The following is a 20,453-nucleotide window of genomic DNA, read 5'->3' as shown; positions in this document are numbered from 1 at the left end:
TGCTCCCATAGAGCTTCTTTCTTCTCTAAATCAATGTAATGAGCCCCTAGGGCTCTCGGGGATGTAGTAAGAGGTGGCTTCTTCAGGAAGGGGATCTTGTAACCTTCCCGGGCTACACTCACGGACCAAGGGTCCGCTCCCTTGTTTTGCCAGACTTCCCAAAACTCCTGGAGTCTGGCCCCAACTGTTGTCTGGAAGACTTGCACATCATTGCTTGTTTGGGGTCTTCGAACCTCTCTTGGCAGGAACTCTTTTACCTCTTGAAGGAGGGGCGAGAAAACGTCTTACCCTGAAAGGGCTGTTGGGTTGGTCTTGACTCCTTCGGTGTCTTCTTCATCACCTTGGGCGGCAAGTACTTCCTCACTGAAGAAGTCAGAGGTCCTGGGTTGCCTTCTGAGTTAAGGAAAGAGATATATCTTTAATGATATCTGAAGGAAAAAGCTGTCCTGAGAGTGGAGCGAACATCAACTCCGACTTCTGCGCGTTAGACAACCCCTTTAGCTGCAAACGAGCACAGGAGAGACCTCTTCTTCAGGACCCCTGCCGTAAAAAGGGAGGCAAGCTCGTTCGCCCCATCTCTCAAAGCCTTGTCCATACAGGACATAATACTCCTGGGCACTTCTAAGTCCGATGATTTTTCCGCTTCCAAGGTGCGAGCCAAAGCCCCCAAATGACCAATCAAGAAAGTTGAAAACTTCAAAAGTTTGAAAAATGCCTTTCAAAAGGTGATCAAACTCTGAAGACGTCCACCAAATCTTGGCCAAGTGTAATGCATGCCTACGAGAGCTATCTACAATATTGGAAAAGTCTCCCTGGGAGGAGGCAGGAACTCCCAGGCCAAGACTTTCCCCCGTAGCCTACCACACTCCAGACTTGGAAGCCAACTTGGCTGGAGGGAAGGAGAAAGAAGTCTTCCCTGCTTCCCTCTTTCCCTTTAACCATTCATTAATGCGTTGAAGCGCTTTCTTGGCTGTGATGGAGAGCGTCATTTTCAAGAAAGAAGACTTCTTGGGGGTTTTAGTCCTCGAAAACTGAGAAAGGGGGGACAGCGGTGCTGAAGGCTGAAAATCCCCTTCGAACAGAGACAGGAGGCAATCAGTCAGACTCTTATAATCCGATGATGGAGCTTCGGTATTCCTCTCATCTTCAGACACCAAGCCTTCTACGTCCTCTTCTGCTGATGAAACATCCTGGAAGCCTAGGTCTTGCTGCAGAGTAGCCGCCGAAACCGGTTCTAAATCTTGTCTGGAGAGCGAATGCGGGATTGCGTCCTGAAGACAAGAGTCCCGGTCTTGTCGGAAGGAAAGCGGGTCAACGTCCTGCCGCCTGCATCTTGCGTCCACTGCCTGGGTTGCGTCTACCGAACCTTTATCTATCTTCCTCTTACGTCCTGCGTCTTGAGCTTTCGAGCGATCGTCCGTCTTTGATGGCACACTGCGTCCTGGAGTCCGAGAGTATGAAGAACGAGAGGGAGGAGGCAAAGTCTTGTCCTGCGTCCTCTTAGAGGACTTGACGGGGAGAAATGCATCCTTACGTCTAGAGGACGGGACGGCTGATCGGTCGTTTCCCAAGACTTAACAAGGTCGGTTAACTTAGCCTGCATCTCTCTCAAGAAGTCCTTAGTGTCCGCTTCCTGACGAGTCGCATGAGGAGGAGAGCGAGGACGCACAGAGCTGGTACGAAGCGGAGAGCGGTCCTGAGGTCTATGAGACGGAGAAGCAACAGGGGAGCGCACCCAAGACGCAGAAGGAGGGTCTCTAACAGGAGAAAAGGCGACAACAGAACGTCTTGCGCCTTCTCTCGAGCGAAAAGTTCTCTTCCTTTTGACTGGGATTGCGTCCTCATCTGCACTCGACGAGAAAATCTCGGGTCTACTCCATCCTTCTTGAGCGTATCCAAGTTCATCCTGAGAGGAGGATGGCTTGTAAGATCTCTTGAGAGGACATGATACTTCCAAAAACTGCCGATTCCTGCCTGATGCAGAACTATCAGAGGAGGACAAGCACTTCCTAGTAACGCCTTTTCTATGGCATACTGCTGCAGCCTGGGACGCAACAACAGGACTGCCTGAAGGGACGACTGATCGTGAGAAACCCCCTCTCGCCTCCCTTCGACTTCGACATGCCTTCTCCCTTGGGTCTGGGAGCTTGACAGCAGTCTAGGTCTAGGAGCACGAGAGAGACGATCAGCTGCCCCCTCCACAACACTGTCACTAACATTAAACACACCCACTTTGTCCGTTAAGCGCTGGATCTGATCGCCCATCGAAGCAAGGGCAGCAAACACTTTCACATAATTTGCATCACTCGTCTCCTCAGATACAGCAGCGGGCGCAGGAGAAACCTGTGGAGAAGGTGCTACTAAATCTACATGGGAAGGAGCTGGAGAAGAAACAGAAGTTGATTCATTCAATGGTTTACTAGAAGATCCCAATCTCTCACTCCGAGACACTGATCTTCTAACTCTATCTTTTGTTCATGAAACTTACCTGACAGATATATATATAGCTGTATTTTCTGAAGTCCGACAGAATTTAAAAATTCGCGGCACACGCAGTGGGCGGCCAGGTGGTAGTACCCATTCCCGCCGCTGGGAGGCGGATATCAGGAACTATTCCCATTTTCTATTCATATTTTTTTCTGTCGCCGGTCGGTAAACAACTGTTTACAGACCTCCGCCTAGGATTTTGAAAAACTTCATTAGCCACTTAAGTATCCTAATTATTCTTTCGATTATTAACTTGGATTTGTGGCTAGGCATACGCTATCGTAAATTTTTTTCATTGCATTTGATGTCTGAAGCTAGTTAGCCTAGTTTCAGACTTTGTTGTCTGCACGGTAAGGTGAGGCTACCGGAACTTTCGGTAGACACTCGCTTAGTATATATGACATTTACATGTTTTCTTTGCATAAGGTAATTAGTGTAATGTGTGACTGATTACGGAAGAAGGAGGATTCATTTACGCATTTTAGAGCGTGTTAGAATCAGGAGTTTTCCTCCACAGTAAACAGAAGTTAGAAATAATGAACCTTCTAACCTCCTGTAGATTTTATTTTGCCTAACCCTGTGGTATGGCTTACGGGCCTAGAAGAGTTGTCTGCTAGAGGATTACATCAAGTAATCTTAGACTAAAGTGCTCGCTCTCCAATCAGTGTTGTGAAGTGTAGTGCCCCTTGTGTTGTGGAGGGGGCGTCAGATCGGCCCCATAATGCCTCTAGGCCTGGACCTCTGTCGGACTCCCATGACTCAGGGAGAGGGCATGTCGAAAGCCGCAAGAGGGTTACGGGGGCTCCCCACCGATCTGGCGTCCCTTCGGCAGAACCTGTTGACGCTTCCCAGGCTGCTAAAGATCGTGCACGTGCACGAATCTTGAAGGATTGCTTCTCGTCCTCCGAGGCGTCCTCCCCACACAGGGGTTGGAGTTCTCGGAAGGACTCGCGCCCCCTAAAGAAGCTTGAGAGAAGAGGACGCTTCACGTCCTCTCTCTCATCACGAGAGGATGAAAGAGTAAAGAGACCACATTTTCCCTTTTAGAAGAATGCACTGGCTCTTTTTCTAAGGGACATTTAAGGAGGCTCATTCATCTTGCCAGAAGAGTGATTTGAGCCTCCTGCGAGTGAACGCTCATGTATATATCATTTATACATTATTAAGGAGGCTCATTCATCTTGCCAGAAGAGTGATTTGAGCCTCCTGCGAGTGACCGCTCATGTATACATCATTTATACATTATTAAAGAGGCTCATTCATCTTGCCAGAAGAGTGATTTGAGCCTCCTGCGAGTGAACGCTCATGTATATATCACTTATACATTATTAAGGAGGTTCATTCATCTTGCCAGAAGAGTGATTTGAGCCTCCTGCGAGTGAACGCTCATGAAGTTAGAGCTGTTTCAACCTCGCTAGCATTCCAAAAGAATTTGGTAATCAAGGACATATTCGTCTCCTCTCCTCATGGCGCTCCGTATACGTTATGTAACGTTCGCTTTACTTCGAAAAAGCAAGCTGATAAGTTTGACGGCCGGCAAGCTGCTTTGCACAGTCAAACAACTTATGTCTCTGGTCGGCATAAGAAGGGCAATTTAGACGTGAGGAAGCGTTTGGAGGTGCTCGACGTCCTATAAGTAGAGACATTCTCCAGGACGCTCGGCAAGCACCTTGCGGAAGACGAAAGCCATACGTCTTCCTTTAGTGTTCACACTCTTCAGGACATCGTGCGGCTCTCCATGGAGACTCGCATGAGGACGTCCCTTAAAAATATTCAATGTCATACGCAAAACGCGGTTCGTCATAACAGTGAGGTGTGATCGCTCGCCAGGACGCCTCTTGGCGGGCCTTGCATGCATCAAGGCGCTCAACGAGTTCCTCTCTGAAACGTCGTTCAGAAGACTTGGTGTTCTCTGCTCAGACACGCTCGTAGCTAAGCAGGATGTTTTTTGAGGACGCTCAGCAGGACGCTTTCCAGGACGCTAAGCAGGACGCTTTTCAGGACGCTCGGCAGGACGCTTTTGAGGACGCTCAGCAGGACGCTTTTGAGGACGCTCAGCTGGACGCTTTTGTGGACATTCGCCAGGACGCTTCGGTGGAAGCTCGGCAGGACGCTTTGCGAGAGAAAAGACTTGTTGAAGGCGTCTTATTTGCTGTTGAGGACATTTCTTTACAGAAATTTTTAAAAAGGATTCGGAGTTAGCGGAGAGACATACCCGAATTTTTTCTTCGATCTCTCTTTCCTCTTCATCGATTTCTTGGAGAATCGGGAAGATTATATACTTGGATTCCTGGGTGACTTTCGGTCATGTTAAAGGGTTTTCCCCTATTAGCAAAGTGCTAATAGTTTTGTCAAGTCAGGCACGTTTTCCCCACCATTGTCATTTAAGTGGGGGACCCCTCATAAATGGGGTAGTTCTCATTGACATAGTTTTTAACGTTTTTATCGTTTAAGCGGATAAACTCATTAACAAATTTCGGAAGAGCTCTCATTCATTTTCAGAGGCTCATCCGGGGTTAAGAGAAAGACTTGTAGACTATCCAGGAAGTCTTTTTGTCCAATATCATAAGAACATTGAAACGGTCTCGATCCTCGGTTCTCTCTTGATGATCTCTATTCGAATATTACTCCCTTTTCTTGGAAAAGAGTCTTGGAAAAGAGTCTTGGCAAAGAGTCAAGGAGTTCTTTTAAAAGTCTCGTTCATTAGAACGTGGACAGTCGTTTTCCTTTCTTTCTCTCTTCCTCGTCGAGGAAAGATGTAGTAGAGAATTCGATGTTCAAATTACTACAATACTTACGTAGTTTATCTTTGCGTCATTTTGCTAACGCATGGGTCAAGTCATATACGCATATCGTATTTACCTCTGCGGATAGAAGCCGAAAGAACTGTTGTTCTAATGTATTTATTTGACACTCCCTTCAACCTTCCAAGAGTTTTCGGAGTAAGAACAACTCTTCAGGTATTGTTACGACAACACCAACTCAGCTTCTGTATTTAGCGAATTCTGTTTCGTTTAAATAGGCCTGCTTGAGAGTTTCCTTTTGCTCGATAATATCATACCTATTCCTTCGTAAAGGGAGTAGCTGGCAACTCAGGCAGATAGTATTCTGTTCACCATTGAAGCTTTTCTTCGAGGAAGACTTCTTCACTCTTTTTGATAGAGATCGAAGGTGGTCGATCTCCAATCCTTATTTTGTTTTCTTGAAGGAAAGAATTTAGGATGGAGATCGTTGTTCAGAATACTATAAATATACTACGTATATTAACCTCGCGACATGATTCTACTAAACAGTTGAATTGTCCGAGGGGTAGGCGCATATCCTAGTTATTCTACGGATTGCGACTTAGACGAGAAGTATTCTAATTGAACTGCAACACCAACTCAGCTTCTGTATTTAGCGAATTTTGTTTCGTTTAAATATGCCTGCTTGAGAGTTCCCTTTTGCTCGATAATTTCATACCTATCCCTTCGTAAAAGGAGTAGCTGGCAACTCAGGCACATAGTGCGAGACGATGATCAAGGCTGCTGTTACTGTGATGAAGTGTGATCTACGCAGCAGTACCGGCTAGCTCAGTGTCATGCGCGGTTGGTTACGTCTCTCTCCCTTGCGGGAATGGCTTAATAAACCGTCTCTCTGCCCTACAATCATGGATTTTAGCCTCGGGTTGAGGAAATTTCTAGTAATCTTGAATGATCATACCTGCCGTTTACTTAGAAAATTTCAACAAGATATCTCTTATACTTGTTAGGTGCGGGTTTACCGCACGGTAACATTCTGTACGAATCTACCGCGGCATAGCACTATAATAATGCTCTCCTGCTTATGCAAAGCGCAGCCTTATTTAGGGAAGGAAGCAGGCTGACTGAGGGAATGGATGAGTTTGCTGGGGACCATTTCCTCGCTGGAGAAGCTTGTTTTCCCTGAATAAACAGCAATTCAGACCTCTACAAATTTTCCTCACGAAGAAATTGGAATAACATCAAAGATCTTGTAATTCTAATTTTCTCTCAACGGCTTGAGGATCACCTCAGGTGATAGCGAGAGGGTGCCAGACATCCGAACAGAGAACAGATGTTCTGGCACATTGTCTGAAAGAATTGGAAGCCAAATTGGTCGGCTCTCCAGTTCCTCGAAGGGTGAGGTTGGATCGAGTGGCCCAAATCATCTCGGATAATTTTTCAGCTCTCTCATAGCTCGAGAAGAGAAAATTGGTTATGGGCTTGGGCTCGGAACGTAACGATCCTCAAGAGGTTCGTCAAACTAGTGCACGTCCGTGGGGGTCTTCTCGATCGAAGGCAACAACTACTGACGTCTGAGTAATCCTCACTTAGAAGTATGTCGTAAGTGAGGAGAGATTGAGGGCGTCCTTTCGTTAAGTTTTTCGTAATATTGAAGACGAAGGAGCTTCCTCTTAAGTTGTTCCCTTATTCATGATCCTAGAGGATTAGCTTTAGTCGCCACATGTTGGCCTCTAAGAGGTTGGATTCACAGAGGTCAGGTAATTCAGAGAATTGTCCAAAGACCCTTCCCGAGAGAATCGGTGTAATCTAACATCGTCACTTAGTGAAGTATCTAATATCTCTCCTCTCTGAGTCTGAAGGCGTTCAGACTATCGAGAAGCGATAAGATCTTCAAGATTAATGGCAGTCTCTTGGCCAAGGCAAAGCAGTGCTGCCTATTTTCAGTTTTCAATCGGAGGGGGCCGTTTCTGGAGATAGTGAAGGGAAATGACTGTTCCTCCACCTCGACCTCTGTGAATTTGGTTATGGTTCTATCTTTCCGTATGAAGTATGAGATAAGATAGAAGTCCTAACTATTGTAGAATATGCAAATATGTTGTTGACGGCCTCTAGGCTCAGAGATCCGGTTCTGTCAAACAACAAAGCTTCACGATCTTGAGGTCTGTGGAGATCTTGAAATTCTCTGGATCAAAGGTTCCGGCATGGAACTTAGACGTAGTCTGAGTTTCTGATGCCAAAAGCATTTCGAACCTATCCTTTCTGCGAACTTAATACACGTGACCAGAAAGGCTAATATTCTAACCGCTCTAGCCACGGCAAGGAGGGTTAGTGAGGTTTTAGCCATCATCAGAGGTTTTGGCTTTAAAGGACATAATGCGGTCTGTCCTCTAAGCCTTCCGTTCTTGATAAGAACGAAACCTGTCTAACCCTTGACCCGAAGGCTTGGAGACCAAGGGTATGGCACAAATTATTGGGCAAGGGCATTAGAGAGTCCTGTGCCCTGTAGGGTCTCTCAAGTTTTATCTTGATAAAACTATAGAAAGTCAAGGTCAACGGACAATCTGCGGTGTTCCGTAAAAAGACCAAACTGGTTCATGTCCAAGAACACCCTGGCATTATAGCCAAGGAGTTCTTTTAAGAGGTCTCATTCATTATGTTTGCATAAAAGATTGAGATTTTTTCTTAATATCAATGCTCAAGAGGTGAGGGCGCGGCCTCGGAAGCATTTCAACAGAGCATGACACTCAGTAACATCCTGAGTGTCACGCTTTAGCGAAGCAACTCTGGGTTCGCTTCACACTCCCGACAATCTGCGGTGTTCCGTAAAAAGACCAGACTGGTTCATGTCCAAGAACACCCTGGCATTATAGCCAAGGAGTTCTTTTAAGAGGTCTCATTCATTATGTTTGCATAAAGATTTGAGATTTTTTTTCTTAATATGAATGCTCAAGAGGTGAGGGCGCGGCCTCGGAAGCATTTCAACAGAGCATGACACTCAGTAACATCCCGAGTGCCACGCTTTAGCGAAGCAACTCTGTGTTCGCTTCACACTCCCGACGGGATGTGAAGACGACATTTTCAGATCCGTAAGTCGCTAGGACCATACATATCCGTAGATATATTATTGGGTGCAGGAAGCAACACGAATCCTATCCTATAGAAAAGGGATAGGTGTGCATTTTAACTTTGAAGGTTGTGTCGCTTGAGGCGCGTTCCTTTTCTTTAGCCTAGAAGTTATGGAACTAACTTTGATAGGTTAGGTCAGGTGGTGGTTTTAGCTTCGGTGCCCTCAGAAGTATGGTCATATGGTCTAGTCACATTGTGGTCACGCCCCCGTTGACAGATCATCTAGAGCGCACCAGCATTACAGGTCTCTACCTCGCTGGCAACTCTAGTAACGCAGAAGCAGACTTTGGTGACAGTAATCACGAAGTCGGCTATGCTAACAGGTCAGGAACCAAGATGTATATCATCTACTTAATTTAGTTTCCCTAAAATCCTATTCTGTCTCTTCCCACCATCCGAAGGTGGGATTCAGCTATATATATATCTGTCAGGTAAGTTTCATGAACAAAATGTTATTGTTATAATACAATTAAGTTTGTTCATACTTACCTGGCAGATATATATAATTAAAGTGCCCACCCACCTCCCCTCAGGAGACAGTGGCACTGATAAAATATGAATAGAAAATGGGAATAGTTCCTGATATCCGCCTCCCAGCGGCGGGAATGGGTACTACCACCTGGCCGCCCACTGCGTGTGCCGCGAATTTTTAAATTCTGTCGGACTTCAGAAAATACAGCTATATATATATCTGCCAGGTAAGTATGAACAAACTTAATTGTATTATAACAATAACATTTCTCCAACCTTTCCACATACTTGATAAGAGTCTTCCACTCTTTCTCATTTAAATTCTCACACTCATTGCACCTATTCTCCCAAGTACACACAAACTCTTGACACTTCTTACACACAGTGTGAGGATCTACCTAAGCTTTCAGAAGTCTCACCTTACATCCTTCTTTCACACATACCCTAAACATAATACCTGAATCAGACATCTCAAGAAAAATCCTAAAGCGATTGCCAAGCTAACTTTCCAATACGATACCAAAGTCCGTCCAAATACAGCGAAAAGTCAGCCAACGAGCTCGAAATTCTAGCAGGGAACCCTCAACGATGTTGACGGTTTGGCTGGCAGAGAAAATCTGACGAAAATGGGAATGGTTCCGAGCACCAGCGCCATGGGAACGGGGTGGCGATCACCTGAACTACCGGTGAACTAGCGGTTGCCGCGAGTTTTGAAAATTCTGCCAGTGCGACAGAGGATTATAGCTATATATATACCTGCCAGGTAAGTGTCATACATAAAACTTTATTTTCTGATTTAGATATACAGCTTTTCTTTTTTGTATTCCTGATTTTTACTTTTCAAGATGTTCAACACTAGTATTTTTTCTTTTAGATATTGCAGTACAGGCTGTAATACTCGTTTAACTAAGGAGATTTACAACTCTTATAGAAAATGTCTGACTTGTAGAAGACAGAATTGATCTATTGACTTACGATGTCAAGAATGTGCTAACTGGGATAGTAATAAGTGGAAAAACTAGACTTACTTGAAAAAATTGGTTAGGGACAAAAAGAGAAAAGCTTTGGCTAGGGCAGAGATTAGTAAAGTCCAAGCTAGTCAGGAATTGTCTGTAACTAAATCTGACTCTGATGTTCCTTTGATTTCTTTAAATCCAGTGATGCCCTTATCTATCCCATCACCTCCTTTACCAAGCTACCAAGTTTCCCAACCCAACACCATAACCAGTCTCGAGTACAAAATAGATAAACTGTTTGAAATCGCTGTAGAATCGATTACACAGTTAGCATTGTCGTTGAAGATACTTATAGAAAAGTGATTCAGAGCGCCCGGTAGTGATTGTGGAGGAGGTGGCTGCTCAGCCCGCTGATTCTCTTAGTCCAAGGTCCCTGACATGGGAGTAGTCAAACTGGAAGCCTAAGGAAAGTCAGAGGGATATGCCCCTGGTGTAGTTGCCCGATAATTCAACTTGTTGATGAATCCCAGGTTGCAACCAAAGCCCACTGGAAAGGGCTTTCACTGGATTTCCATAAGATGCCGTCAAATGCGGAAGGTTCATCTCCCAGATGCCATGAGCCCTTTGTGGAGAAATTGCGCCTTTTGAAAAGAAAAGCAGCGGATGTGTTATTCTTCCCCTGTGCCTTGTAAGAAAACAAGAGAGCGACCTTCATGTAGTCACTGGGTTAGTCTGGAGTGCTTTTCATCAGATAGCCTTTTTTCAGGAGACCGTCCCCAGGCATCAAAAGAAGACATTTATTTGATTTTTTTTTATAAAATCAGTAACATACACACACTGTATATTAAAAAGTATGTATTGTATTCAAAACACATGCACTTACAGATAAAATACTACAACTAAAACCAGATTGGCTTGCTGGTTGCCATGGTGATCTGTTAGCCAATGACAGCCCTCTACTTATGTTCTATTTATAGACATTTCAATCACAAAATACAAGTATACAAACTGTTGACTGTGTTAGTAATAACAATATAAAGAACAACCCTCTCCAAGATCGATATGATGAAATCGAAATGTACGTATTTTATAGCCGTATCATTAAAATTCATAAGTTTAATAACAATTATTTGGATCATTATATTTTTGCATTTTATGGAATTTTTTGTTGAAAACGAAAAGTGTTAGTAAACATATGGTCTTAATTGTCCCACTTTTGATAATCTTAATGATCTCACATTTATTTAAAAGTATATATTAATATGTACTAATAATAATAACAAACTATAATGAATAAACAACAAAAATAAAAAAACATGAAAAAAGGAAAAAAATGTTTTTGCTGCAGTAATGATCTTTGATTACCCAGTTAAGCATTCATTTCTTGACCTAGGTATCTACATATATGGCTGAATTTTATCATTTTTATCGTGTTTTATTCTTCATTTTTCACCTTTTACTGAACCCTACAAAGTCACCCACTAAAGTAGTAGGTAATCAAGGCCATACAGCCTGACTTCAACATGATAGGATGAGTACCAACCAGAGGCAGTACTTACCTGCACAGCTCTCTTTTCAGTTAAGAGTACAAAAAAAATTTTTTTTAATGTTAGCAAAATTTCTCTTTCTCAAAGTCATTACAACTAATAATGTTTTGGGAGTAGATTTGTCCATGGTTCCCACCTCCCTTCAATGTGGGAATCAGCTATGTAATTATTGGGTAAGTACAGTCACTCAAGAATATTTTGTAACATGTTCCAGAAGTTTTTGTTCACCTAATAGTAATTTATTCTTTTGATATAATATACAATAAAATGTGCTTTTCTTATTCGATTTTGTTTATTAATCATACAGTTAACAATATATAAAAAAATGGTGAATGAAAAATTCATAGTAAAAAAAATAACAAAACATTTTGAAAAATTTCCTGTCAGATGACTGAGCAAAAGAGTCAAAGAAGAAATTATATTTCAAATCCAAATAAAAGCATCTACAACCCAATGGTTGCACAGCTTTTGAAGATCATCATTGGATGATTATTGAAGAAGCTCCGCCTAACTCCCTAGACATCCATTGTTGCTATTACATATATTGATTCTGATTATGTTCTCCCTTTAAGTTGATGTCCAAACCATCCGTTACAGGCTGCATGAAGCCAAGATATTATTTCATCATATTCCTGCCAAAAAACCTTCATAACAGAGAAGCACAAAGAAGATAGGCTAGGTTTGCGTTACAATATTATCCAGTGGATGATGATTTGACTGTTTTATATACTTATCAAGTAATTACATGAACAGAGCCCTTCCTCCTCTCCTTGCATGAACATAAGGGCATAAACAAATCGAAGGTCTGCTATATTGTACCTCTCTTTCCTCCCAAAAGTGGGCGGGGGTTAGTCGTACCCCCAAAACATTCTAGTGCCACCTGTGGATTTCAACATTTTAACTGCCGAACAAGTGAAACTAATATCTCTGTAATTACTGGATAAGTATATACTGTATAAAACTTTCTTTTATTATAAAAATATAATTTTTCATAAATTTTTTACTCCTTTTCAGTCTGTGGCACTCTATCAAGCTAGACAGAAGTTACAGAGTATCACCAAAGCAAACAAACGGCCCGTAAATAGTGAGGAACTTATTAAATATGCTCACCGTATTTCTTCAACTTACTCTGTTACTGCACCAACTAACTGGCAACAGGGTGATCAAAGAAGACCGTACCCAACAGGTGAGGTATACTGTTTTTCCTGTATACATAGATGACTCAGTTCTCAGACCCTTTGTGTGCAAAGGTGAACATTATCTTCAGAATTGTATTTTATTTTGTATTTTTGTTAGTTTATGTGTTGTAGTGAGTATGTATATACTATGTTCATAAATGGGAACACCAGAGGACATTCTAATCAGCTGGCAGATTTGCATTATTATTATTAGTGATTGTGTGGGGTGCGGACGTGTTGGAGGTCTCTCTCGCGTTTCTTCACAGAAAAGAAGGGTTTTTCGCCATTGGTGACTATACCTCTTATAGTAAGCAATGTGTTAATAGTGTCTCCACGTAATACCCGGCGTGTAAGCCGGAGAGTGTTGTGCAACGGCAGTTATTCTAATATTCTTTCTGCTCCAATCAGTGCCTTAGAAATCTTTCAAATCACAGCTTCTCGAGGCCTATTGGTCCTGGGAAATGGGTAAAAGAATGCAGTGTATATGTTAGTGCTTGACCCCTCCCTTACCGCAAAAATGTCACCCGACCAACCTCCAACCGTTGCGCAAGTGACCCTGGCACCTACCGGTGCCTGTGCCCCTTACACAAGTTCCGTACTCGCGAACAATTGTCTTTTCTTTATTCAATACCAATCGAACCGTTCCGACGTCGAGTCCGCTATACAATCTGTCAGCGATGCCTTCTCCGATGAGGAAATCAACGTTGCATATACGAAATGCAAAGATCTGATACCAGAGAGCATTCTCAAGGAGCGATCCGCGAAGAAACTTGTCCTCTCACAAAAAAATACTCGTATATCACTAGGTTGCTAAGGACCTGCTCGGTGGAAATATACGCCGATGACCCTACAACCTGCCTCCAAAGGGCCCTGCTGACCTAAGCCTACCTGCGGTGTTACCACACTGCAGAAAATGCCTTTCAAAACAGTAAAATCGTCTCTCAGAAATAATTGGAAAAAACTCTGAAAAAATTGAGGAGACAAATGATAATTTATCAAGAATCTGGGACGTGATCAAAAGGACTACAGGAATCCATAATCAGCCTTAAAAAGTTGGAATCAAACCTCACTACGGATCTGGATGCGATCAAAGGAGTTCAGGGATCGATAGACAATCGCACAGATAGCCACCAGACTACTACGAATGCGGCATCCAGTTTTTCCTCGCCTCCCAGCAACACGGAAGTGCCCCGTTCTGAGGGGACTGTTGACCCCCAAACCTCTTCTCCCTCCCCAGTGCCTCCGGTGGAAGATATATCCCCGGTGATGATTACTAGCCCTCGTAATCCTCCCCACCCTATCTCTCCCCCCCAACCCCCCAATCGTAGATGCAGATGAAACTGATCATGAGGGGTCTGGCGGCTGGCAGATACAAACAAGCAGAAAGAAGAGAAGAACCTCCCGTTTGGCCGCTGGACCGGAGCCCAACATTCGTGTTTCACCTCGACCGAACCTGAGAAGAGATGCCACTTAGTAATTCACAATCTACGCTCATCGGTGACGCTGGATGCCAGTGGAGAGAGTCAAGTTTCTCACTGGCTCTGACCCACTCATCTCTCACGAAATCCCATGTAGGATTAAACATAAAGTGGCTTACAGGATTACCTGCCTATTTCAACACCTCGACGTTCTTAAAGGCGAGAATTTCGGTCCTAATATATTAGTTTCAAGATACAGACTAATCCGGATCAACCACCCCCAGGGGAACTTACTGACACTCCAACCAGGGTCATTTCCACCGCAAGTCCCAGCCAACCCCCACGGCGAAGTGACTGCCCACTCCCTGGCTAACCCCCCATCCACCCAAATGATCAGCGCATTCATCTCCATCTTCGTGAGTAGTCATGGATACATTAAACATAATCTCTTGGAATATCTTTGGCCTCAAGCGGAACATTCCTCTTCTAAACATGTTCTGCAAAAACTTCAAAGGCATTATTGCACTGCAAGAAACGCTCCTCTGGCCACATGACCTTGCCATATGCGATTCATCATGAAGACTACAGAACCTTCTCGACTTCATCGATGCAAGTTACAGATCAAATCCTAGCCGGTCGCCCGAAAGGAGGCCTTTCTTTCCTGTGGCACAAATCGTTAGACAATACGATAAAGGTGATGACCTACAGGAGTGACAGATTGCTGGGGCTTCAAGTGACAGTAGGGAACTCAATTATCCTAATTATTAATGTTTATATGCCATGGGAAAATAACAATAATTTTGATCATTACTGCATGATCCTAGGGGAATTACACAGTATTATTCATGATTCTCCTGCTGATCATATTTGTATAATCGGGGACCTTAATTCTCACCCCACAAAACAATTTTATAATGAACTTACTCGTTTCTGTCAAAATCATGCTCTCCAAATTAGCGATGTAATGCTCCTCCCTTCCTCCTCTTATTCATATGTACATAATAGAGCGGACGCTATTACAACTTCCTGGCTGGACCACTGCATCACATCTCCACAACTTCATGATTCTATTATGACCTGCAATATTCGCTATGATCTTGCAACGGGCTACGATCACATCCCATTACAGGTGTCATTCAGTACCCCAACCCTCCCTACCGTGAACCCCTAACTGATCGACCACAGCGGTAAACTGGGATTTTAAAAACCAAACAGAAAACCAGAGACTTTAGGGCGACCACGGAAACCAGGTTGCGGTCAATAGTTCAACCGGCAGACGCCTTACTTTGTACTAACACAAATTGTAGAAATGACCACCACAAGAGGGATCTGAATGAATTCTATTCGAACATAATCTCCGCTTTGCTTGCTTCGGGCAGGACTGCCTACAGATTTTGTCAAGGTAATTCTCGTAATATACCTGGATGGAATGACTTGGTTAAAGATCTGTATACATACTCACGAGAAATGTTTTTACTGTGGAGGCAAAATGGTAGCCCCAGGGAAGGGCACACTGCATTGCTAATGAGACAGGCGAGAGCGCAGTTCAAACTTGCTCTTGAGCACTGCAGGTTAAATGAAAAACAACTAAGAGCCGATGCAATGTCTAGAAACTTAGAATCTGGTGATTATCCTCGTCTTTGGAAAAGATATCCAGTCTTTTAAATCCCTTAAACTAAAAAGCTATCACAGAGAGTAGGGGAAGCAGTCGGAGACGAAGCTATCGCAAGTATGTGGGGCGATCACTTCAACAATATCCTGAATTGCATAAATGATCAAGATTTCCGAAGGGATGTAGATAACCTCCTTACTGACAACATTCAATTTCATTTTGCAGACCGTATTACGCCAGGTAACATCAGCGATGCCATAAACAGCCTACCTAATAATAAATCGCCCGGCTGTGATGGTCTTCCCGCAGAGGCCTTCAAACTCTGCCATCCGATGATTTACATTTTGCTAGCTGCCCTATTCAATGCGTGCATAATTCACCGGTTTCTTCCAGACTCCCTACTCTTAGTTCACTTGATACCATTAATCAAAAACAAGCTAAAGGATGCAGCTGACCCTGGCAACTACCGGCCGATTGCAATCACAACGATCGCATCGAAGATACTTGAGTCTGTTCTTCTAGTTAGACTTCTCCCCTTTCTACACACCACTGACAAACAGTTCGGGTTTAAAGCAAACCACTCAACCGACACCTGCATCTACATACTGAAAGAATTGCTTAATTACTACCTATCATCAGCCTCTCCTATTTTCCTTTGTCTTGTAGATCTGAGAAAAGCATTTGACAGAGTAAACTACCTGAAGCTCTTCCTGAAGCTGCATAAAAGGGGCACACCCCTGTACCTAATTGGCATTTTACATTGCTGGTTCTCCACACAGCAATTCTGTGTCAAATGGGGTAACGTGTTATCTTACACCTTCGGCTCCCTAAACGGGCTCCGGCAAGGGGGCATTCTCTCTCCTTACCTGTTTAATACGTACACAGATGACTTGAATGTCAAACTGAACTCGCTCCCAATCGGATGCACCGTCAATGAAACAACTATAAACAACCTCTGTTACGCCGACGATATGGTTCTGATTTCCCCATCAGTGCAAGGTCTCCAACGACTCATCGACACCTGCCGCCAATATGCAGAGGAATTTGATATAATCTACAACGAAACCAAGACCCAGTGCATGTCGCTGCTCCCGAGATCGCTTAAGCATATTGCAGAACCTCAAATTTTCCTCGGAAACCATCGGCTGGAATTTGTGCACGAATTTCCGTTTTCATACAATCAACTTACCTGTCAGATATATACATAGCTAAGACTCCGTCGTCCCCGACAGAAATTCAAATTTCGCGCCACTCGCTACAGGTAGGTCAGGTGATCTACCTGCCTGCCCTGGGCGGCAGGACTAGGAACCATCCCCGTTTTCTTCCATATTTTCTCTGTCGCCGGTGGTATCAACATTGTTGCTATTACCTCCTGACTTAGATTCATTTTTCATCCTTTGATCATCGTTTCTCGGCTTTTTGGTGACGTATCTGGATCGTGTTTTGGCATTCGCTACCTGTGGACTGTTTTTTGGAATTACTCTTTTGGAATTTTCTCAGTATGTCTGATTCAAATGTGAGTGTGAGAATGTGTGTGAATGTAGGCTGCAGGGTGAGGATACCGAAAGTCGGTTGATCCTCACACGGTATGCCGTAAATGTAGGGGGTTTCAGTGTTCTGCTAATAATACTTGTAAGGAATGCGAGGGATTAAATGCAGAAGAGTGGAAGACTTTGACTTCTTATTTGAAGAAGTTAGAGAGGGATAGGGTTAGACGTCTGAAAGGTGTGAGTTCAAGGCCTATTGAGCCTTTCACGGATAATTCTAATCCTACTGATTTAGATTCTCCCTATGTATCTCATTCTCAGAGTGCTCTTTCGGATTCGGCCTCGGAAATCGCCAATCTGAAAGCTACAATTAGAGACATGAAGTCCAAGATGGCTGACTTCCAAGGTAAGGCTAGTGAAAGTGAGCATTACAGTGAAGGGTTTAGTTCTCCCAGTGTTGTGGAGGGGGCGTTTGATCGTCCCTGCGACGCTCCCAGGCCTAGACCTCTTCCAAGCTCCCATGCCCAGAGGAGAAGGAAAGTCGAAAGCCTTAAGGAGGTCGTGGGGAATCCCCAACGGTCAGACGTCCCTTCAGCTAGCTCTGCTTCGTGGCAGGCAGCTCAAGGGCGCTATAGGAAAAGCGTCCTTCGTGAGTGTTTCTCGTCCTCTCCCTCTCCCTCACCTAAACGAGGGTGGAAGGAGTCGAACTTGTCGAGACCGCTGAAGCGTCATATGCAAGAACCTGAAATAGATTCGAGCCCAGAGCGCTTCTCAGATGACGCTCCCTCTTCTATTAAGAAGGCGAAGGTGGCGTCAGCGTCACCGGACGAGTACGCAGAAGTACCCTTTCCTTCTTCTCCCCCTAGTGATGACGAAAGGCGTCATGCAGTGGACGTGGGAGAAGCGTCAAGGAGAATAATTATGGCAGTTCAAGAGCAACTGTCCTCTCTAGTGGGAGTTTTAGCGCCTCGTAGGAAGGACGTGGCACTTCCAATTAAGAAGTCTCGTCCTCTCTCACCTGCTAAACGAGAAGCGTCATGCAGACGTGAAGCTGCTAAACATCTTACAGAAGCTTCGAGTTCGAGAACGAGAACGGTTGCTTACGAAAGTTTCGTAACGCCAGAGAGACGTAAGACGTCTTTTAGACATGAAGCGTCATTGAAAACTGATCATAGACGTGACGCTCCGACCAATATTGTGACGCCAAGTAGGACGCCTTTGGAGAGCGGAGCGTCTTCCAGGCGCGAAGCGTCATCAAGACGTCAGCAGACAAGTAAGCGAGAGACGTCATTCAAGCGGGAAGCGTCTTCTAATTTTCAAGAGAAGCCTGAACTTGTGGCGCCTTCCAAGGCTATTAAAGCGGGAAAGAGGAAAGATTATCATTCCCTTAGCCCCTCTCCTATTAGGAGTTTGTCTCCTCCAGAAGAGGAACGTACGGAAAGGAGAGCGGAGACTCATGTAGATCCCGAGTTGGAAGAAAACTCGGATGATGAATATCAGGGAAGAGAAGGACTGTCGAACTATAAGGTTTTGACTGCCTTGCTTCTTGAGGAGTATGGAGACGAGTTGACTCCTGCCGCTCCTCCTTCTCCGCGCGCTCTCTTTTCGAGTGCTAAGACGAAGAAGCCTTCGTCTTTTCTCAAAATGAAACCCACCATTTCGATGAAGAGGGCCTTACAATCCTTAGACTCATGGATGAAGTCTAAGAAAGACTTAGTGAGAACAGTCTTCTGCATGCCTCCAGCAAGATTAGCTGGTAAAAGAGGCATTTGGTATCAGACGGGAGAGAATATGGGTATTGCTCTCCCTTCTACATCGGAAGCAGATTTTTCGACCTTAGTTGACGCTTCACGTCGACAAGGTCTCAATTCGGCACGAATTACGTGGGGAATTTCTGAACTGGACCATCTCCTCAAGGGACTCTTTCATGTATTGGAAGTCTTCAACTTCTTAGATTGGTCCCTTGGGGTGATGTCCAAGAAAGCCCATGATTCGGAAGGAATCGAACCTGAAGCCCTGTTATGCATATTGTCTTGTATTGACAAAGCGGTACAGGATGGATCTTTTGAAATCTCCTCATTATTTGGAGCAGGTCTTCTAAAGAAAAGGACTGTATATGGCGCCTTCTTAACCAAGGCAGTCTCACACGCTCAGAGGGCAGCTCTACTGTATTCGCCTCTATCTGACTTTTGTTCCCTTCTCAGTTAGTGAAGGACATTGCGCATTCTTTAACTGAGAAGGCGACTCAGGAATCTTCTGACGCAGTCAGCAAGGAAGAAGAAACCTGTTTTCTGCATCTGACAAGAAAGGACCTAGTACATCTGTTCAGCCCTTTCGAGTGTTCCGACCTCCAGACCTCCCGCAAGAAGGAAGTGCTCCGGATAAGAGAGGTAGGTCTTGCCTTTTCGTCCCCTTTAAAAAAGGGAAAATGAAGATTCTCTCCTCCAAGCACCAGTAGTGCCAGGCTCCTGGGATTTGTGGAGGCCTGGACACTGATAAACGCAGACGCGTCTTCATTGGCTATCATAAGGAAGGGATCGTATCCCTTTCCTGAACACTCCTCCCCTAACGTCAATACCAAGGGTAACTATCACCAAGTACAAGGATCCTGTGCTGAGGGATACTCTTCGATCGATGGTGGAACAAATGTGGACAAGAGACGATAGAACTAGTACTGGATCAAAACTCCCCTGGGTTTTACAATCGCCTTTTTCTAGTTGCGAAAGCCTCGGGAGGCTGGAGAACCACTACTGGACGTCAGCTCTCTGAACAAATTTGTTCAGAAGGAGAAGTTCTCCATGGAGACTTCTGCTTCAGTCCTAGCGTCATTACGACAAGGAGATTGGATGGTGTCTCTAGATCTCCAGGACGCCTACTTTCACGTCCTCGATCCACCCTTCATCGAAGAAGTACCTCCGTTTCATGACGGGGGGAAGGATCTTTCAGGTTCAGAGCCTTGTGTTTCGGCCTGTCCACAGCTCCTCAGGTCTTCACAAGCCTGATGAAGAATGTGGCGAGGTTTCTTCACCTCAAAGGAGTAAATATCTCTCTGTATCTGGACGACTGGCTCATCAGGGCCAGATCAGAGAGACAGTGCTTGGAGGACTAAAGTTAACTCTAGATTTGATCAAAGCGTTGGGATTGCTCGTGAACCTCGAGAAGTCTCAGCTGACACCCAGACAGGACCTAGTCTATCTTGGGGCTTTCGGATGGATTCTCGGGGTTTTCGAGTATTTGCTTCAAGAGAGAATCGCAAAGGTTTGCGGATAGTCTCTCTCTTCTTAGGAAGGAACATACGTCGGCGAGGGAATGGTTTGATGCCTTCTAGGGACCCTTTTCCCTCGCTCGAACAGTTTCTTCCCACTAGGAAGACTTCATTTACGTCCGCTTCAATTCTTCCTCAAGAAGTCTTGGAGCTGGAAAACCG

At 44.4% G+C, this 20,453-nt stretch overlaps 1 protein-coding gene across 1 annotated transcript in view; it reads left to right on the top strand.

Moving 5' to 3' along the window:
• LOC135216633 (mediator of RNA polymerase II transcription subunit 4-like) overlaps positions 1-20,453 on the top strand; it is a 70,226-nt gene that overhangs the window by 25,425 nt on the left and 24,348 nt on the right. The window contains exon 2 of the mRNA XM_064252016.1: positions 12,346-12,517. Within this exon, the coding sequence (XP_064108086.1) occupies positions 12,346-12,517 (172 nt within the window). The remainder of the gene's footprint in view (positions 1-12,345; positions 12,518-20,453) is intronic.

Source organism: Macrobrachium nipponense, chromosome 6 (assembly GCF_015104395.2).
Source record: "Macrobrachium nipponense isolate FS-2020 chromosome 6, ASM1510439v2, whole genome shotgun sequence".
NCBI classification, from domain to species: domain Eukaryota; kingdom Metazoa; phylum Arthropoda; class Malacostraca; order Decapoda; family Palaemonidae; genus Macrobrachium; species Macrobrachium nipponense.
Note: the sequence above shows the minus strand (reverse complement) of the source record. Positions and strands in the feature narration are given on the sequence as shown.